We start from the raw sequence: 18,683 nt of genomic DNA, 5'->3' as shown, positions 1-18,683 counted from the left end.
GGGTGAGAATCGACATTAAACTTATTACTAAAGGAAAAATGAATGATGGGAGGAGTGTTGGGTGGGGGAATTTAAAAGATCTAAAAATTATTGATAAATTATCTAATTTCAATATCCATGGTGAAAGAAGGAAAGTTAAATTACAGTGTATGGGAAGTGATATGTTTTAATTTCAATAGTTAGTGAAGAAGTGATAAAAGAATATTTTAATGGCAGAGAGGAAGGTTAAGACTTATCTACCTTATTCATGCAGTGCACAAAAGGAATCCACAAGCAATCTCCTTGAATCGAATTAACATGGGTTAGATGTTTTGGAATACCACTCCATGCATGAAATGAGTCTACAATAGCCAAAATAGTGGCAACATCCAAAAAAATGACATTAATGGATGAGGCTACATAAAATATGTCAAGAATTGAATATGTTAGCCTTGATCTTTACCTCTAGTAAGATGTTGGTATCAACCTGCTCAAGAATCAAAATTGATGACGAGATATAATAAATAATTTTAATGGAGGAAGTAAACACCCAAATAAAGCCATGTTGCAACAAATGAAAATATAAAAACATGTCATCGAAAGGCTCTTTAGAAGCGAGTGACATTGGCATGGGTATTCACTCATAATTTTCTAAATTCAATAGTGAGATGTATGGGTTTCAAAAGCTCATGGGCAAAAAAGGAGAGCCAGAGGTGGCTAGAAAATTAAATTCCAATGGGAAATATAAGAAGAGAGTTAAATAAAACCTAATGGTTCAAAGGCAAGTAGTGTCACATGGGCTATATAGCCAAACTATAGAAAGTATACTACATGGTATCATTAACAAGGGTGAATTAAGCAGCAAAAGAGATAAAATAAAGATAGGTCAACATCCACAATCCCCCAAAATTAGAGCGTTAGCTAGAAGGCAACAAAGAAGAAAAAGGAATTGGAGAAGACTTACTTAAGGAGATGTGCAAGTTTGTACAAATCATGAAGAATTACAAGAAAATGGAAAAGAAAATGGCAAAAAAGAGGAACTATATATGCCAAAGATTTATCTCACATGAAAAAATGGAGTGGGAAAGAGTAGCAAGGGAGTCGGCAAGTACTAGATAACAAAGACCGTAAAATAGGAGTGCAAGGACCATTAAGGAAAATAACATGTAAAAAATAAATAATTTTGCAGACATAAATTCAAGGGAATGACCCATAGTGGGCTAAGGTCACAAAGTAAAAGAGTTGGGCTTGATAAAAAAGCATGCAACATGAAGCTATTAAACCAAAAAATGCAATATAATACAAAAAAGTGTAGGCTTGAAAGCAATTGGGAATAGGGAAAACTATAAAGTTGGGTTAACATGCAAAATTGGGATGTAGATAAAAAAAAGTGTAAGGATATAGGAGAAAAGGTAAGTAGCAATGAAGAGCAACTCCAAGAGTAGAAAACTAACTTATAAAAACATAGTTTGTGGCTAAAACGATCATGATAGTAGGTGTAACTCGTGAGTCCATTAGTGTTTATCTAAGTGAGTCAAAGACTTTTGAGCAAAAAGGATATAAAGAGAAATAAAAATAAATAAATAAAATGATACTATAAGATTGGTCACACACTCTTTTAGTAATAACCTCTCAGATGGGTGTATGAAAAGCTATAATAGGTTACTGACGCTAAAAGCTAAGTAAAGGAAGCAAGAAAAATATAGGGATGGCATAATAATTAGGAGTTCCTTCAAAGGGAGTGAAGAAGATATCATATAAAGGATAATGAAGATGAAGGACATACAAAAATTAGAAGTTGATGCAGCTAAAAAAGGTCATAATTAAGAAAGGGAATCAAGAAGGTATGTCATGACACTACAAGAAATGTTACATGTAGTGACGTACAAAAGTGTCACTATAGGTACAATATATGTAGGTATATGTCTATTTGACATATAGTTACACAAAATTTTAGTGTTGATTTTGAATGAGATTTAACAACATATTTTGTGTGTCACTATAGTTAATACCCATACTTTTTAATAATATACCAACATATATTGTAGTTATTGTGTGGGTAAAAGTAATTTTTAGTAACATGTATAGTGTCACTATAGGGTGTGTGTCACTATATGACAATTTTGTTGTAGTGTGAAGCTTATGTTATATAACATTAGGGGTCTGGGGGGAGGATAAATAGTAGATTCATTAAAAACTTAGTTAGTAAATAGGGAGTTTACATGTTGCATATCCAAGAAACACAAAAAGAGGTAATAGATAAAAAAAAATTATGCCAAACTTTATAGGGAGAGTATGATGTACAATGGATTATGGGTCCAAACTTTATAGGGAGATTATGATGTACAATGGATTATGGGTCCAATGATCAACAAAGTTAGAGGATAATTGTGTGTATGGAATGAGAAATATTTTGAGTAAAATAACTCTTTTGTGGGACTAGGCTTTATTAGAATGGAAAGAAAATAGAAGGAGGGGGAATTAATAATGCCATCATAAATGTAAATGCATTGTGTGGTCGTGACTTATAAAGAAGGATGTGGGATGAATTGAAGACAATAAAAATTCAAAAAATAAAGTGTTTATTATAAAAGTCGGGAAAGAAAAGAATTCAACAATTTCATCTTTGAATTGGAGTTAGATGAAATACCAATGTTTGGGAGGAATTTTATATATGGTATAGGCATAATGGAAAGTCGAAAGGTACAATTGATAGAGTGTTGATATCAACAGAGTAAGTTGACATGTGGAGTGGGAATACACAATTTATCCTTGATAAACACGTCTTTGAACATTGCCTTATAATTGTGAAGAATCTTGTGGTAGATCGGGATCCTAAACTTTTCAGGACCATAGTTTTTTGGTTGGAATATAAGGAGTTTGTAGCATCCATGGCAAAAGAATGGGGGAAGCTTGAAGTGCACATATGGGGAACATATGTATTAAAAGAGAAGCTCAAACAATTGAATTATAAATTGAAGAATGGAACAATGAGAATGTGGGAACTTACAAACTAAAGTACCAATGGTATGGAAAAGAACTGAATGATATGGATAGGAAGGAGGAGCACCAAACTTTAAGTGAGGAAGGTATACTGACAAGGAAAGAGTTACAAGAAAATTTTTGGAAGACAACTATGCAACATGAGTATTTGTTGAGTCAAAAGTCTAGAGCTATGTGGCTAAATAAGGGAGATTGCAATTCCAAATATTTTCACCACATGGTTAATTTGAGAAAAAGTAAAAATTTACTTAAAAGGTGACATCTACATGGCACTTGGTTAGAGGAACCAATAATCGTTAAGAAGGAAGTGAGGAGATTCTTTCAATAAAGATTCAATGAAGAAGAAAGGGAAAGACCACGTCTAAATGGAATACATTTTGACAAGATATCACATGAGAACAATGATATGCTAGTAGTGAGGTTTGAAGAGTTGGAGGTTAAGGAGGCAATTTGGGATTATGGGAGCACTAAAAGTCCAACACCAGATGGATACAATTTCAAATTCATAAAGACCTTTTGGACCTCACTAAATGGAGATATCGTGCGCTTTGTGGAAGGGTTCCATAGATTCAGCTTATTTGGCCTATGACTCAGTGTCTTGGTCTTCTCTTATCGACATGTTTCATAGGTTGGGGCTTTTGCAAAACATGGATAAAATGGATTGTAGGGCATCTATCTTCTAGCTTAGTTACAATTTAACCAAGGTATGTTTTCCACTCATTTTTTTATCATTTGAAGACCGTATTTATCTTTTGAATTACTTGCACTCTTTAGATTTATCATTAGAAAAAGGCCCTCATTGTTGGGGTTTTTTTTTGGATTATTTGCACTCTTCAGATTCATAATCCTTGTTTGAGATTGTTTCCCTTCAATCTATGTAGTGGGAACGTCTAGATGACATTTTTATTCCTTGGTTGCAGTAAGCAAATCGAGAGGTCATTCCACCCTTTGTCCTCGAATATGGCCAGCAAGCGATCCCAGTTCGCGGCAGAGAACAAGACAGCAAGTGAGCGTACCTTTGCTCACTTCTTCTCCATCACGACGCTGGAGTCTGGAGATACAACATACAAGGTAATTTCTTTTATTTTTTAATCCTAAAATATATCCCTTTATTTTCTACAATCTTTATACATTATTGTAGGTCCGTTCCATTCTCCGTCATTTATTGCGATAAATATTCCTGATTGTCGTTAAAGGATTTTGACCTCTGTAGTTACAAGTGAAACTGCATGAATCTATTCCGCTAACATTTTTTTATTATATCATAAATTAAAATTTGAAATTAAATTTATTAAATTTAACTCTAACATTAACAAATTTCACTTATGCAACATTAGTTAACACAAAGTTTAGCCAATTATGTCGATTAATTAAAATGTTTAAAATTTAGATTTTAACCTTTGACATAAAATAAATTATGTTAAGAACGCCCTTTTTCTCCCAAACAGTTGTGCACTTTGTTTTGAAACTGTAAATGATCATGATCTGCCCTTAAAAATAGTTTTACATCATTTTTTTTACACATACTCAAATATTTCAATGTGTTATATCCTAACCTGCTTGTTGTTAAAATGTGAAAATAAAACGTGTTTATATTTTTAGCTAAGCGATTCTCTGCTTGATATGGTTTCAGGTGTAGTGAGTGAGGTTGGGTGGCAATAATATATGTATCTTTTTTGCTAAATTTTAAGAGAGACTAGAGTCTCCAAGTTCTATTTTATTATTTAGCCCTATTGTTGTTAGGTATTCAAACAAGGGAGCACATTCAATTTTTTCATGTTTGTAATATTTTAGGTTTACTTTGGTAATCTTGTTGGAATTTATGAGACTTTTTTCATGTTGTCAGTTATCTGTATAATTAAAACTTTATTGTGGTTTAAAGTTTAATTTGAAGAAAATAAAAAAATTGTCACGTTTAATATTGGTACGATTTTCATTTTTATTTATGTATTTAATTGTATTATTTGTTTTTTTTTTGTTTTGAAACAGGTTATTGAATTGAAATCACAAATGGTTGAACAAAATAAGAAAATAGAGGGGGAAAAAATAAAAGATTTGAGACAATGATGATTTTTTTTTTGCACAAAATTATCGTGGTCAAAGAATTCTTGACTTGCCTATATTTCAATCTTCACTAGTAATATTTTAAATTTGAATTAATTTTATAAATATTTTAAAATATACTTTATTTTTCTAACTAAGTTATATATTTAATTTTAGGTATCTAACGAAGGAAGCGCACAACCAATTAATGTCCCTAATCATTCTCCAACAAATTCTCAAGATAGACAGTAGGGCTACATTTGTTAGGGAGAGATGTTGACCACTTTGTTGGATATGTTTTTATTACTTCTTAAAAGTCATTTTGGATATTACTAAACTATGGATGTTGCTTGTTAGGAGTTTTTTTGGATGACTTTTTTATGTACATTTTCTTATTAATATATTAAATTTGTGGATTGTTTATTCATTTTATTTTTTAATATTTATATAACTTGTGCATTTCAAAGTTCATATATAGATTGAAATATTATACATGGGTAAAATATATAAGGTAAATAAAAAAATATTTTTATTTTAAAAAATTGATTAACAAGGTTAAAACCAATGGAAAAGCTTAAAATTAAAAGGGGTTAATGAACTCCAAGAAAGTATCACTTTTTGATCAGCCAATTGAGATGCTAATGATGGTTAAAAACCATTCATAAGCTATATAAAGATTTAAAAATTGCAAGTACAAACAAGATATTAAAAACATAATGTGGCCTTAACGAGGGTTTAAAACCCTTGATAAATTACAGGGTTTACATAAGCAATAGGTAATGTTTTAACAGGGGGTTTAAAGCCCCTAGTAAATTACAGGGGTTACACAAACAGTAAAAAATGATGATGGTGTTAACAAGGTTTACAGCCCTTGGTAAATTACAAGGGTTATGTAAACGGTAGATATTGACTATGTCACTAAGGCGGGTTAGAAAATCGTGGGTATGTCATGCATTTCTAGGGGTTGTCAAAAACTGCTGATAAATCACTTGCCACAGATGCTTTTTCGACAAAAATCGCAAATGCGAGAAATACATTTTCTGGGAGTTTTAACCATGGGTAACACCAAAAATAACTCAAGCTAAACCCATTTTTTCTTGTAGTGAAGGGAAATGATGGTATTCTCCAATTATATGAATTGTAGAGTGTTATCACTACTATTCACATACTTTAAATAAGGACAGATCTTAGGAAAGAAGAAACACGGGTCCCTGTTATAAAGAAGATTGAAAAGAGATTATCACTATGGAAGAGCAAATACTTATCTTTATTATTTAGGAGAATTTGTTTGGTAAACATGGTAATATCATCCTTACCTTTATTCTTAATATCTTTATTTAGTATACCCAAATGTGTAGTTAGGAAGATTATTAATCTGCAAACAATTTTTTTACGGGGAAGAAAGGAGGAAAGGAAGATGATTCAAGTAAATATAAAATTGAATATGAGTTTAATTTTTAAAAAAAATATATATATCATATGCAATTTATTATCTATGCAAGGTACGGGTCAATATATAGTTTGTATTAATAATATTTTATATATATTGAATTTCTATGTCTATTAGTTTCGAATTCTTTTATGAGAGTAACTAATTTAAAATATCCTCGATCCAACATTTTTTTTTTTTTGTAAAGATAAGAAAGATTACAAAGATGGTTGCAATGAGGATTAAACTTAGGTCTTCATGTTTCTAATTACTCCAACCCTTCCCCACCCAACTACTAGGCTAACCCTAATGGATCTATCCAACATTTTGTTTAATCATAAAAGATGTTTTTCTACTTTTAAATTATATTTTTGTATTTATTAAAATAATATTTGACCAACAAAAATTATATTTTATAAATATAAATTATTTCTTAATTATCGATGTTTAAAACACAGTATAAATATTTTTGTGAACAAAAAAATTACATTTTTTTATCACTAAATATCATATCAAATGGGAATTTAGTGACTTGTAAGTCCCTTTGGCCCAATCTTTCGATTTCTTATACTTTTGCCCAAGGAAATTTCGGTATTTAGGGATTGAAGTTTGATACTGTAGTTTGGCCTGTATATTTTTGAAAAGATAAAATCTGGCAATTTTAACGGATTTAATATTTATAAAATGCCATAGCTGTCATCGTATCTCTATATGCTTTAGATTTTACATGAAGCGACGATAGACTCATCTGTAATAAGTTGTAATTTTAGTGACAAGAAAAATGGAAGATAAGATCAGATAATACATTAAAGCATTTAATTAAAGAGACTCTAACACCATACGAACAAACCACATAATTTAAATATTTAAACTTCTATATAATAATAAGGAAAATATGAATAAATTCTCATCAAAGCACTGGAAAAAGATATTCATATTTCTAAATAAAATACCTTTTCTATTTCAGAATTATGAAAGATATATATCCCCTTATTGCTAATGAAGAGTTTAATACCATTACAAGTGGACCAAAATGTTTATTTAATTTTTCATTTCTCAAATATATTGTTACATATTACGGGAAAAAAATATCGCAAATGACAGCTGCTATTGTGATAAACGGTAATTAGCTAATTATTTGAAGACATAACTCTTGTATTTGCGTGCTACACACAAGTTAATACAATGAGCATATATCTGAATTAACTTTTACCTTCAGGGAAAACATTTTTTTAGCTTTTCACCAAGCCTAAAAGAGCACAAAATGAAAATCATATAAATTCTTATTGATCCTCTCAAGGCAATGTAAAAGGAAAATGTCTAGTAGAATAATTGAATGAGTAATCAAGGTGAAACTAATTAATATTTTATTAATTAGCTTTAGGGTTTTCCAAATATTTTTAAAACCATGAACACTAAGTTGTAAACTACATTACTGAGCTGACATATTAAAAAAAGGGTAAAAAATTCGTAGGTGCATAGCTTCTGTAGTTTTCTAATCTGTTTATAAATTTGGACTCAGCCAATCTGTTGACCACAATTTCATATCACACTTTTTTTCCTTCTTAGTGAATTTTATGTCTTATAGCTATTTCCCCATCACTTGGCAGAGAAAGATGGAGTTCAATACCCAAAACCCTAACAGATCTGAGATAAGATGGAGCTCAGATGATCAGGGTGGTCCTGGACAAGTGAGATCTTATTCTTGTTCCTTTTGCAGGAGAGGGTTCTCAAATGCACAAGCACTAGGAGGCCACATGAATATCCACCGAAGAGATAGGGCAAAGCTCAAGCAATCTTCTGAAGAAAACTTGCTTTCCTTGGACAACTCAATCAAGGGCTCAAGTGACCACAATGACCCTTCTGATTTGGAAGAGAAGATTTTGTTTCGCTTGGGCTCTGGCGAAGATCAGAAGCATGCTACAAATCATAAAATGCCATTCAATTTCACTCACAGAGATGATCATGATCATGCACAACAAAGGGCCATGTTAATTGGTTCAACAGAAATTTCCCATCTTCCTTCATTTGTTTTGGGGCAAAGGATTGAGGAGAAGAAAGCTGAATTGGACCTTGAGCTTAGGTTAGGGCCGTTAGGCCTTCATCCTCAGGAGTCACCAACATTGAACACTAGAGCGTTCTTTTGAAATAGCGTTCCATTTGGAAGATCAGCGAAAAGTTGCTTTTATTTCATACCTAGCTCTTCTTCCATCTCTACAATATAAAGGTAAATTAATTACGTTTAAGAATTAATTTTGATGCAGTACGGATATACTTTTCACTTACAGTACTCCATCAAAATTAAATTCTCTATATGTGTCATGTTAGTTCAATAATGGGACGCTACCATGTGAACTTTTATGTTAATATTGCTTGTATTTTTCTGCTATTATAGCAGGCGGGTTTGTGATTTTGATTTTGTCTTTCGTTTTTATTCTTTTGGTGATTGTTATTGTTCTATCTACAGTATATAGAGAACAATTACTGCTTCTGTAATCCGACAGCTACTATTTAAAGTTGTTGATTTGGCTATTATATATATATAAGAAGTTGTATGTTGGTTTGGAAATATGATTCTCATCCCAAGCGATTAATGGTGATGTTATTTTCGTTTAATTTCTTGCTAGTTTGATAGTATTATATTGCATGTTTCAACTTAAATTTCTGTTATAGCATGAACCATAACATATCATCATAACATTTGATACAAAATGATGTGGTTTGAATGAACAAGGAAACAACTGAACTAAATGTTGAAACCTAAAGTATGGATGAGAATTCTATCCTGAGTTACAAGCAAGAGAAATGACTTGCTCAAAGACATCATCAAGACACTTATTTATATTTGTATTGGTGCAAACTTCCTCTTTTAAGAATTACTTACCCTCTCTTTCTTTCTTTTCTCCCTCTTTGTTTACTTTTTTTATTGCTTATACACTACTATAAATTGGAAACTGAAAACTTAGTTTTCCGAGAGATACATGATAAGTGAATTTAATTAAAGACTAGTATTACGGACCTTGCTCTATAAGAAGCCCTAATAATGGACTACTCCTTTTGTTTTTTCTCCTTATGGAAACACGTTACTGACACTGAAGTTGGTGATAATAAGCCATAATCTCTTTATAATTTTTTTTTGTATGCAATTTTACTGATCTCTTCAGAACACTAATAGGGCCATCAGCTCTCGATTTAAGAACCCCAAAGCGTCCTTGTGAAAATCATTATCTGCAAAATGAATCCATACATTATCTCAAAACTTGCAGGCGTTTGCATCAATTTTAATACTTTCATTTTGTTCAAAAAACATTCTCTCAAACCTTCATTAATTTTGTTCATTTTTTTCAATCTCTTTTTACCATCACTACAAAAAATGATGGCTAGTTGGAATTTGAGTAAATATATATTAACCAAGTCTAGAGAGGTTATAGCTAGCATTAGATCCGTATATCTCCTTGAATGGAATTTTAGTGTCTTACTTTGAGATCCATTGGAGGTAAACTCTACACCTGTGGCAATTGAAGACCACATTTTCTAATATTTCATCTCACCAATTATCTTAATATGAATTATCTAGGCATAGGTTAACAACTTCTATTTGCTTATAAACTTAATTATTAATGATGTGACTTTTTCAATAGTTATGTGATTGTTAAATCTAAACCAAAAAAAAATATGATTATTAAATAACTTTTAATCTTGATCATTTTTAATGGTTGTATAACTGTATGGTCCAATATTACTCCCTTCGTATTTGTATAAACACTCCTTTCATATATATATAAATGTAACTCTTAGAATAACTTAATTAATCCAAACTTATAATAGCAAACTATCCTAATTAATTTTAACCTACCCATAACATTCCTATTATTATGCGAGCCAAAACCGATATCACAAGAGCTTTAGAAACTAAGAAATTTCATAAAACACAATGATACATAGAACATAAAATCAAACATATATTATTAGCAAGAAAAGTATGTGAAAGCATTTTTAGCTTATGAAATTCCTCATGTATATATTCTAGTGTATGAAAATATTTAAATTCAATTTAGTTGTGATGGAATAACCTTTACCTCGTATATGTCTTTGATTCGATATTAAAATTGTATGCTTTCATACACTACTATATATAAGGAATCAAACACGATGCAAATGTGTATGAAAGCATTTAAATTCAATTTAGTTGTGATGGGAAAATCATTACCTCATGCTTTAGAAAAGATTTTGAAAATTCTACATGTTTTTCTTTTAATTTCACAAATACACTTATTTATAGTAAGTGATGCAATGAGGGATATATAGAAGATATCACAGATATTTGGAGATTAATAAAGGAACAAGTCAATCATCCACAATCAAAGAATTGAGAATGATAGTATAAGAATGGTCATTATATATGTTTAAGATCTTAATAATCAAGTCTCTATGTCCACCAAAGAAGTTCAAATAGTGAGGCACACCCCTAATAACTTTATTCAATGGTCAAGAAATTTTACAAAGGTTGTTACAATGTTACTCCTAACAATGTTATTTACTCATGTCTTCCAGAATTTACAATTAAGTTGGCTTAATCATGTTTACTAATATTGTTTTATCTTAATTTGTTAATTGTTTAGGATGTTCCCAGATAGAAGAATCAGGTTCCAACTAGATAATTGAGTGCAGTAGTCGTGACTATCGAGAGGAACTGTGTACTAATACAGTTGGAACATGAAGAGTTTTAGAACATAAAAATAGTAAAACATAATTTATTACACATAATATATTATTTATTCTCTATGTCTTATTACTTTAACATAAAAATAAGTTGAATTAAAGAAATAAGGTTATAGTGGGACCCATATAAACGTTAAAATAAACAATTTTTGATGTATTTGAATATTGAAAACACAAACTTGTCGACATGCAAGAGCGAACCCTAAAATACTTATCTGCATTATAAATGGAAAATTTCTAGAATATAACATGAATGTCTCCTGCAAAATTGAGGAAATAGAACTGACTAGACCTAATCCAGGAATTTTAGAGCTAAAGAGAAAAATGAAGATGAATGTCTTCTGAAGGTATTTTTGGGTATACCACACAATAAAATGTATTAAACCCAGTAATTAAAACAATTAAAAGACATTAATAAATTAAAAAGGCTGTCAAAAAAGTAAATTAAAATGTTGGTGATTAAAATTAATATGGTAATTAAAACACGATGGGCATATAACTAAAAGCTTTTAAATTTAAAAAATTCAAATTGAATAACGGTTATAAGCCTTTAATTTAAATTTTAAATTCAAAATAATCTGAAAAATAAAAAATTTAAATTTGTATAAAATAGGGAGAGGGTATTTCCACTACAACAGACCTATATCATGACCTTCTACCAAAAAAAAAAAGAAAGAAAGAAAAGAAAAACCAACCTCCTGTGCATGAGTTCCATTACCTTTGCTAGTCACTTTGAAAGCACAAAATGATATACACAAACAAAAATTGTGTAGCTAGACAATGTGAGACACTTTTGCCTTTTAGAATACTACATAAAATGCTACATCTGTGTTGAGCGTTTGGTGATTATATAGTTGCTCTTATAAATGTAAATTTGCACAACCATATCGTAATCTTCATTTTTTGTTAATTAATTAATGTTTCAAATTACTAAACTATAAAATATATGCTTTGTATTTGGTCAACGTTGCATGACTTATCCGGAATTGAATTGGTTGCATGTCCTTTCTACTGGAGCAATTCTTGCTAGCTATTAAATTAATTTCACAATGATTTTCAATAAAATATAGGTAGTTGATCAATATATTATTCTTGCTGCTGAGATGGCACGATTGCATTTAATTGTTATTTTTCACTTCTCATTTAGTAGGAGGCTTCTACTTCGAGTCTTAATTTGCTCTCTCGTTAAACTTATATATAGAAAAGTTGGTAGCAGCATGTTCTACATGACTTTAATGAAATGGTATGTTTTAGTTAGAAAATGAATAAATCTCCTGATTCTTTTTTTTTTTTTTTTTTACCTATTTGAATTGTATTGAGATATTAACTTGATCATCATTCTAATTTTTTCATGAAAAATGATATACGGGACCTGAGAACGAATACAATTACCCTTGTGTGTTATATCTTTATATATATATATATATATATATATATAGACTTGCTTTAAGAATGAAGTAAATAATCTATAATTACAATATAATTTTTTAAAAATATGGAGTTTAATTTTACATGGATCGTATTTTATTTTAATCTAAAAAAAATTCATTAAAAAAACTAACTTTGTTATCATTCTCACACACATATATATATATATATATATGAGGAGAGGTCTGTTTACTCTAGGAGTAAATCTACCTAGACTTACTCTGTTCAATATAACTCATGTTCTACATCAAATTTCAACGATCCAATCATTAAATTTAAAGTTCTTAATGCCTAAATCGAGTATGCAAATTTTAAAAAATTTTGAAAATCGTTTGGTACTTCATTTCATCAATTCAAATTGACGGATAATCCAAAAATCATTTTATACATTGATTTGAATTAGTGAAACGAATTATCAAATGATTTTTAAATTTTTTTAAAAATTTGTAAATTTGATATATGCATTAAAAATTTTAAATTCAATGATTGGATCGTTGAAATTTGATGTTAAATATGAGTTATTAAACGGAATAAGTCTAAGTATAAGTAGACTTACTCATAAAATAAACGAATCCTTCTTCTATATATATATATATATGGGGGACATTTATTATCTTAATTTAGCAAAAGTACAATGCTTTCGTTCGAATTGAATACGATGATATCTCTGTTTAAGATGAAATGAGCTGATATATTTGAAATGGATTAAGTTGATGATGTTATCGCCAAACTTTGAGGTCTTTTGACTGAAATTTCGTGAAATATGGTGAGCATTTGTAAAATGCACATGACATTATATAATGGATTACTTAATTATTAATTTTATAAAGGAGTGATTGAAACATACGAAAACGCTCCCTAATATATCTTATCAACATTTTATTAATTTAAATTTATTGAAAATTATAAAAACAAAAAAGAAACATTCATCGAATGTGCGTAGCACGAAGTTTTCAAATAAATTTTAGTGAGAAAAAGTATGGTAAAAGATATATTTCTATTACTTCCCTTACTTCATATGGGCCTCAGGTCTCTCAATGATGTAATATTCTTTTGTCATAATCTTATCTTAGAAATCTTACTTTAGGATGGTGATTTATTTAATTTTTTGTACTGAGGCCAATATATCGGTTGGGCCTCTAGCTAAATTTTAAACACACAACAATGCATTTAAATGTATTTTTTATTTGACAATAATATATACTTTTGTGAATAATATATAATTTCAAGCTATGGTTTGATAACTTGAAATTGAAAAAGTTCAAAGCACAAGTTATAGTTTAGTAGTTTCACATCTTTCCGTGAGACTTAAACCATAAATAGTATAAATATAAGACACAAGGATTCATTTTTTAAAACTTGTAAATTTATTAATTAATCCCGAAGGGGAATTCATTGAAGATTTATCATACAGAGGCATGTGTTTAAGAATACATGGTGTTACTTGTGAAGGATGTACATTAAATATTTCAATTAATCAACTAAGAAATGACCCAATAAAAAAATATAATGAAAAATATTAGCCACAAATAGAACATATCAACAAAATTTGTCAATATTTAGATTTGTCTTTGAAAATGTAATGAAAAATAGAACACATTAAATATGTCTCATTATTCAAATTTTAATTACTGTGTCCGATCTTAAATACAAGAAAAAAATAATTAAAGCTAACTAAAAAATTTAATTGACATTATTATTTAATTTTATTTATCTCATTTAAAATATAACGTATTTTATTAAATTATTACTTATAACTTAATATCAAGATTAAAAAAATAATTCAAAATACATTCTCAAATAAATGAAGAGATTTCATAGGAATGCTACCATTAAATATAGTAAAATTAGTTAAGATTGTTTATATTTGAGGCTAACATACTTGATTTTTTTTTTTTATAATTGAGATCAAAGAGAATAAAAGCCTCTGTTAATCTCATTTAAAAAAATTTATTTTCTCAAGTTATTATTCATTGTAATATAATATCAAAATTAAAAAAAAATAAAAATACAATCTTAATTAAATAAAGAGTGTTTTTGAATGCTATAATTGAATAGGGTGAATCAATTAATATTTATTTATATTTTTTATTTATCAAAATTACAATGACAACACCGAGATTCAAATCTAAGATTTTGTATTTACTATTCTAACTCTAATGGTTCATATTTGTTTATATTTGAAGCTAACATACATGATTTATATGTGCGTGTATTTCTTCACTCATTAACTCGTGTTCTATATTAAATTTTAATGATTCAATCGTTAAATTAAAAAAATTTAATACATAGATTAATTATGCAATTTAAAAAAAAATTAAAAATTATTTGATACTTTATTTCATCAATTCAAATTAATGGATAATCATAAAATCATTTTATACGTTGATTTTAATTAATGAAACAGAATATCAAATAGTTTTCAATTTTTTAAAAAATTTGCAAACTTGATTTACGCATTAATAACTTTGAATTCAACGGTTAGATCATCAAAATTTGATGTAGAACATGAGTTATTGAGAAGAGTAAATTTAGGTAGACTCACTCCGCTCAATAACTCATAATTTACATTAAATTTTGACGATCTAATCGTTAAATTAAAAAAAATTTAATACATAGATTAAATCCACATTTTTTAAAAGATTGAAAATTATTTGATACTTTGTTTCATTAATTCAAATTAACATATGAAATGCTTTTTTGATTATCATCATCAATTTAAATTAAGGAAACAGAGTATCAAATAGTTTTCAAGTTTTTTAAAACTTTGCATACTTGATCTATACATTAAGAATTTTTAGTTCAATAGTTAGATTGTTGAAATTTGTATTCAATTGATTCACCAAGTTTTGAAAATTGCCTGTGTTCTGCCACTGAAGAACCATCCTTGTATTTTAAGTTTACTAATTTTTGAATGAGGAACGCCTTGTTTTGAGAATTTTTAGACTCAAATAGCTCACTCAATTTCTTCCATAAGTTAAAAAGCATTAGTCTCACTTGACAGATGATGATAAATGCTTTGATCTATCCATTGATTGTCTATGTCTGGTCATGCCAATAGTCTTCCTATTGGCCTTCTTCCAATCTTCTTTAGATTTATCTGCTAGTTTAGTTCCATTAGCCTCAATGGGATCATACAGGTCTTTACAAAATAACAAATCTTCCATTCGAGACTTCCGAATAGAGTAATTGGTGGAATCCAATTTAATCATTGTACCAGCAACATCACCTTCACCCATCTTCAAAAAAGAAATGCCAGAGCCCCCAACCGGAGCTTTGATACCAATTGTTGGAAAAGATAACAAAATAATAACAATTAAGCAGGAGCAAAAATGAATCTCCTTTTTCCTTGTATAAATAATTATAAGCTCTAGAAGCAACAAGATAATTTTAACATGATGCACAAAATAGAAAAATATAAATCAACAAGCACCAAATTTTTAACATGGGAAAACCTTCAATGTGAGGTAAGAACCCACGATACCTAGTCTAATAAAAACTCCACTAATAATGATCAATGGGTACACCACAATTCCTCCTGAAATCACCAGGGATCACTAGAAATAGCTCCTCACCAATATGATGGATAACAATACAAGAAAACTCTCAAATGGGTATCTAACCAAACAATAGAGAAAACCAAAATACACAAAAATTGATACCAAACACTTATTCTCCAAAGTTGGTTGTTCCACTCCTTCTCACAAAAATTTTCTTCTTCTCTCTATTTCACAAAGAGGCACAATTCACGCAAACGCATGACTATCTAATTTCCCCTTCTTCTGAAATGTTGATCTCGCATACCAAGACTACAGCTGATGCTAATACAATTAGCTTATTGGACTTTTTTTTAAAATCAACGTGAGCTCAAATAAATTGGTGACCCACTTGACATTGGTTACTCAGACAATACTAACATAAACAACAAGGTTTAATTTGCATAACTATCAAGTATAATAGATCTTGGGTGTGAGCCTATAGTTGGGGAATATTAATAGAAAAGAATGAAAGAGAATATTGTGTTGTGGCAAGAACCACTGTCTTGAAAATAAATTTTTGGTGGACATGGTGTAACCCAATACTTAGTTCGCTCCCCAAGGCTTACACAACAACATGTTCAAACTCATGCATTTGAGATCAAATGCGTTGGAGTCTCAAGAATAATACCAAGAACAATATAGAGTATGAAGGAAAATTTAGAAGAAAAAAAATAGATAATCATCTCTCTCTTAATCACTCTCTTTATATAATATAAAAGGAAATAGTTTGTTGACAAATTATAAAGAAATGCATTTAAAACCAACGGCAACATTGAAATAGTTAGCATATATATATATATATATATATATATATATATATATATATATATATATATATATATATATAAGTGTCTGTGTGTGTGTGTGTGTGTGTATGTATGTATCTATGTGTGTGTGTGTGTGTGTGTGTGAGTGTGTGTATGGGTGAGTGATGAGTGTGTGTGTGTCATTATTTCCACAATCCCTCACTAATGGTAGATATAAGTGAAAGAGAGATGAGAGATAAAACAAATTCTGGGCAAAAAAAGGTTCTTGTGCTAAAGTTGTAATGTTCGTAGGATTGAGTTAACACAATATAGTGAGACAACATCTTATATCCAAAAAGTAAATTATTATTGAACTTGATGGATTTAAGATGAGACCCCCATAACACACACTTTTACCTTCAAAAATGTGATAACTCCATAATTAAAAGTTTACACAATATTTTAGGCATTTATATGTATATTCAACTTGGGTTATTTATGAGTGTTCAGAAAGATAGTCAAAATCTTTCATGGAAGGTAGCTTATGCCTTCACACTCACGTAGGCAGATACTTCAGGTGTGTCTTTGTAGCACCACTCATATCAAGGACTATGTATTTATTAAGAGCTCATGGCTCAACCTCACATCAAGCACTAGCACATGTTGTCATAGGGATGAAAAATGTAGTGCATAAGAGTATTCATATGACTTTGTTTAGTCACTAATTGGGTGTCCACCATATTTTTCTCTACTCATGGCTTTAAGATCATCCCATTCAACATATCCAATACAATTTTCTTGGGTAACCCTTTCATGAAAATTTTCTCACCTTTTACATATTTGTGTGAGATACCACAATTTTTTAATTAAAATTTTGACAACACCATGTCTCAGTTCTCTTATCATTATAAGCATTATTAGTCACAATAATTGCAGCTTATTAATCACAATGATACAAAAGATGTAGATTTCCCTCACAATATTATTAGCCATTAGACCTTTTTAACTATTATGCTTATTCACTTGCATGTTCAAGTATTGGGAATTCCAATTCCATTGTAAACCATGTTATACATGTTTGTTATGCTAATTTCTAAGAAATAATACCACCTCCAAAAGTGAATATATACTCATTTACATCATCATTTTTTGAACTCCGATTTGTATCATAAACAAAACCCTTTTGAGACAGTTGGAAAGTTAATCAACTCTAAACTCCAAGTCATAGTGCCTTTAGATACGTTTAAAAGAAGTAAAAGCATTTTCCAATAATCATCATTTAGATTATAAGTATACCTACTCAATCTACTTACAACATATACAATATCAATTATGGAACAATTTATGTGATACATAACACTACCAATTATTTTTGCATATTCAGATTAAGAAGCATTGGTTCCTTTTCTAATGAGATTCCATCATTTTTTAAAAAATGAATGATACAATCATATGATGCTCTATCACATAAAATATTGAAACTATTGAAATATTTTTTGATATATAAATTTTCAAATATAATAAGCTTGACTTTGAGAGAAACTATTTTCAATTTTTTGTATTTTAATACCTAAAATCACACAATTTTCTCTCAAGTCTTTCACCCCAATCTAGAACTTTAAAACTCTTTAATTTTGATTACCATTTTCAGTTAGACGTCAAATAACAACATATCATTGTATGATATCACAATTAGAATAAATCAATTTTATAAACACAAGAACAAAGAGTGTTGATTGAACTTACCGTACCATTGCTTATGTATTTGTTTTAAACCATCAAACCTAAAGCTTA

General features: G+C 29.4%; 1 protein-coding gene and 1 long non-coding RNA gene across 2 annotated transcripts; both read left to right on the top strand.

Moving 5' to 3' along the window:
* The first annotated feature begins 3,263 nt into the window (after nt 1–3,263).
* LOC114915563 (uncharacterized) lies at nt 3,264–5,462 on the top strand. Its single transcript, XR_014433508.1, has 3 exons — nt 3,264–3,686; nt 3,903–4,053; nt 5,203–5,462. It is a non-coding gene; the product is annotated as an uncharacterized LOC114915563 (long non-coding RNA).
* A 2,420-nt stretch (nt 5,463–7,882) lies between these two features.
* On the top strand, nt 7,883–9,025 carry LOC109793777 (uncharacterized). Its single transcript, XM_020353248.3, has one exon. It carries the CDS (start codon nt 8,032–8,034, stop codon nt 8,599–8,601), a length of 570 nt encoding a protein of 189 aa, XP_020208837.2. The 5' UTR covers nt 7,883–8,031; the 3' UTR covers nt 8,602–9,025.
* Nucleotides 9,026–18,683: the final 9,658 nt, after the last annotated feature.

The sequence above is a fragment of the Cajanus cajan genome, chromosome 4 (genome assembly GCF_000230855.2).
Source record: "Cajanus cajan strain Asha chromosome 4, NIPB_CcT2T_4, whole genome shotgun sequence".
Classification (NCBI taxonomy): Eukaryota; Viridiplantae; Streptophyta; class Magnoliopsida; order Fabales; family Fabaceae; genus Cajanus; species Cajanus cajan.
The sequence above is the reverse complement of the archived record's forward strand: the minus strand, read 5'-3'. Positions and strand labels throughout refer to the sequence as shown.

Coding starts and splice junctions, on each gene's coding strand:
- LOC109793777 (XM_020353248.3), top strand. CDS start 8,032: ATGTCTTATAGCTATTTCCCCATCACTTGGCAGAGAAAGATGGAGTTC.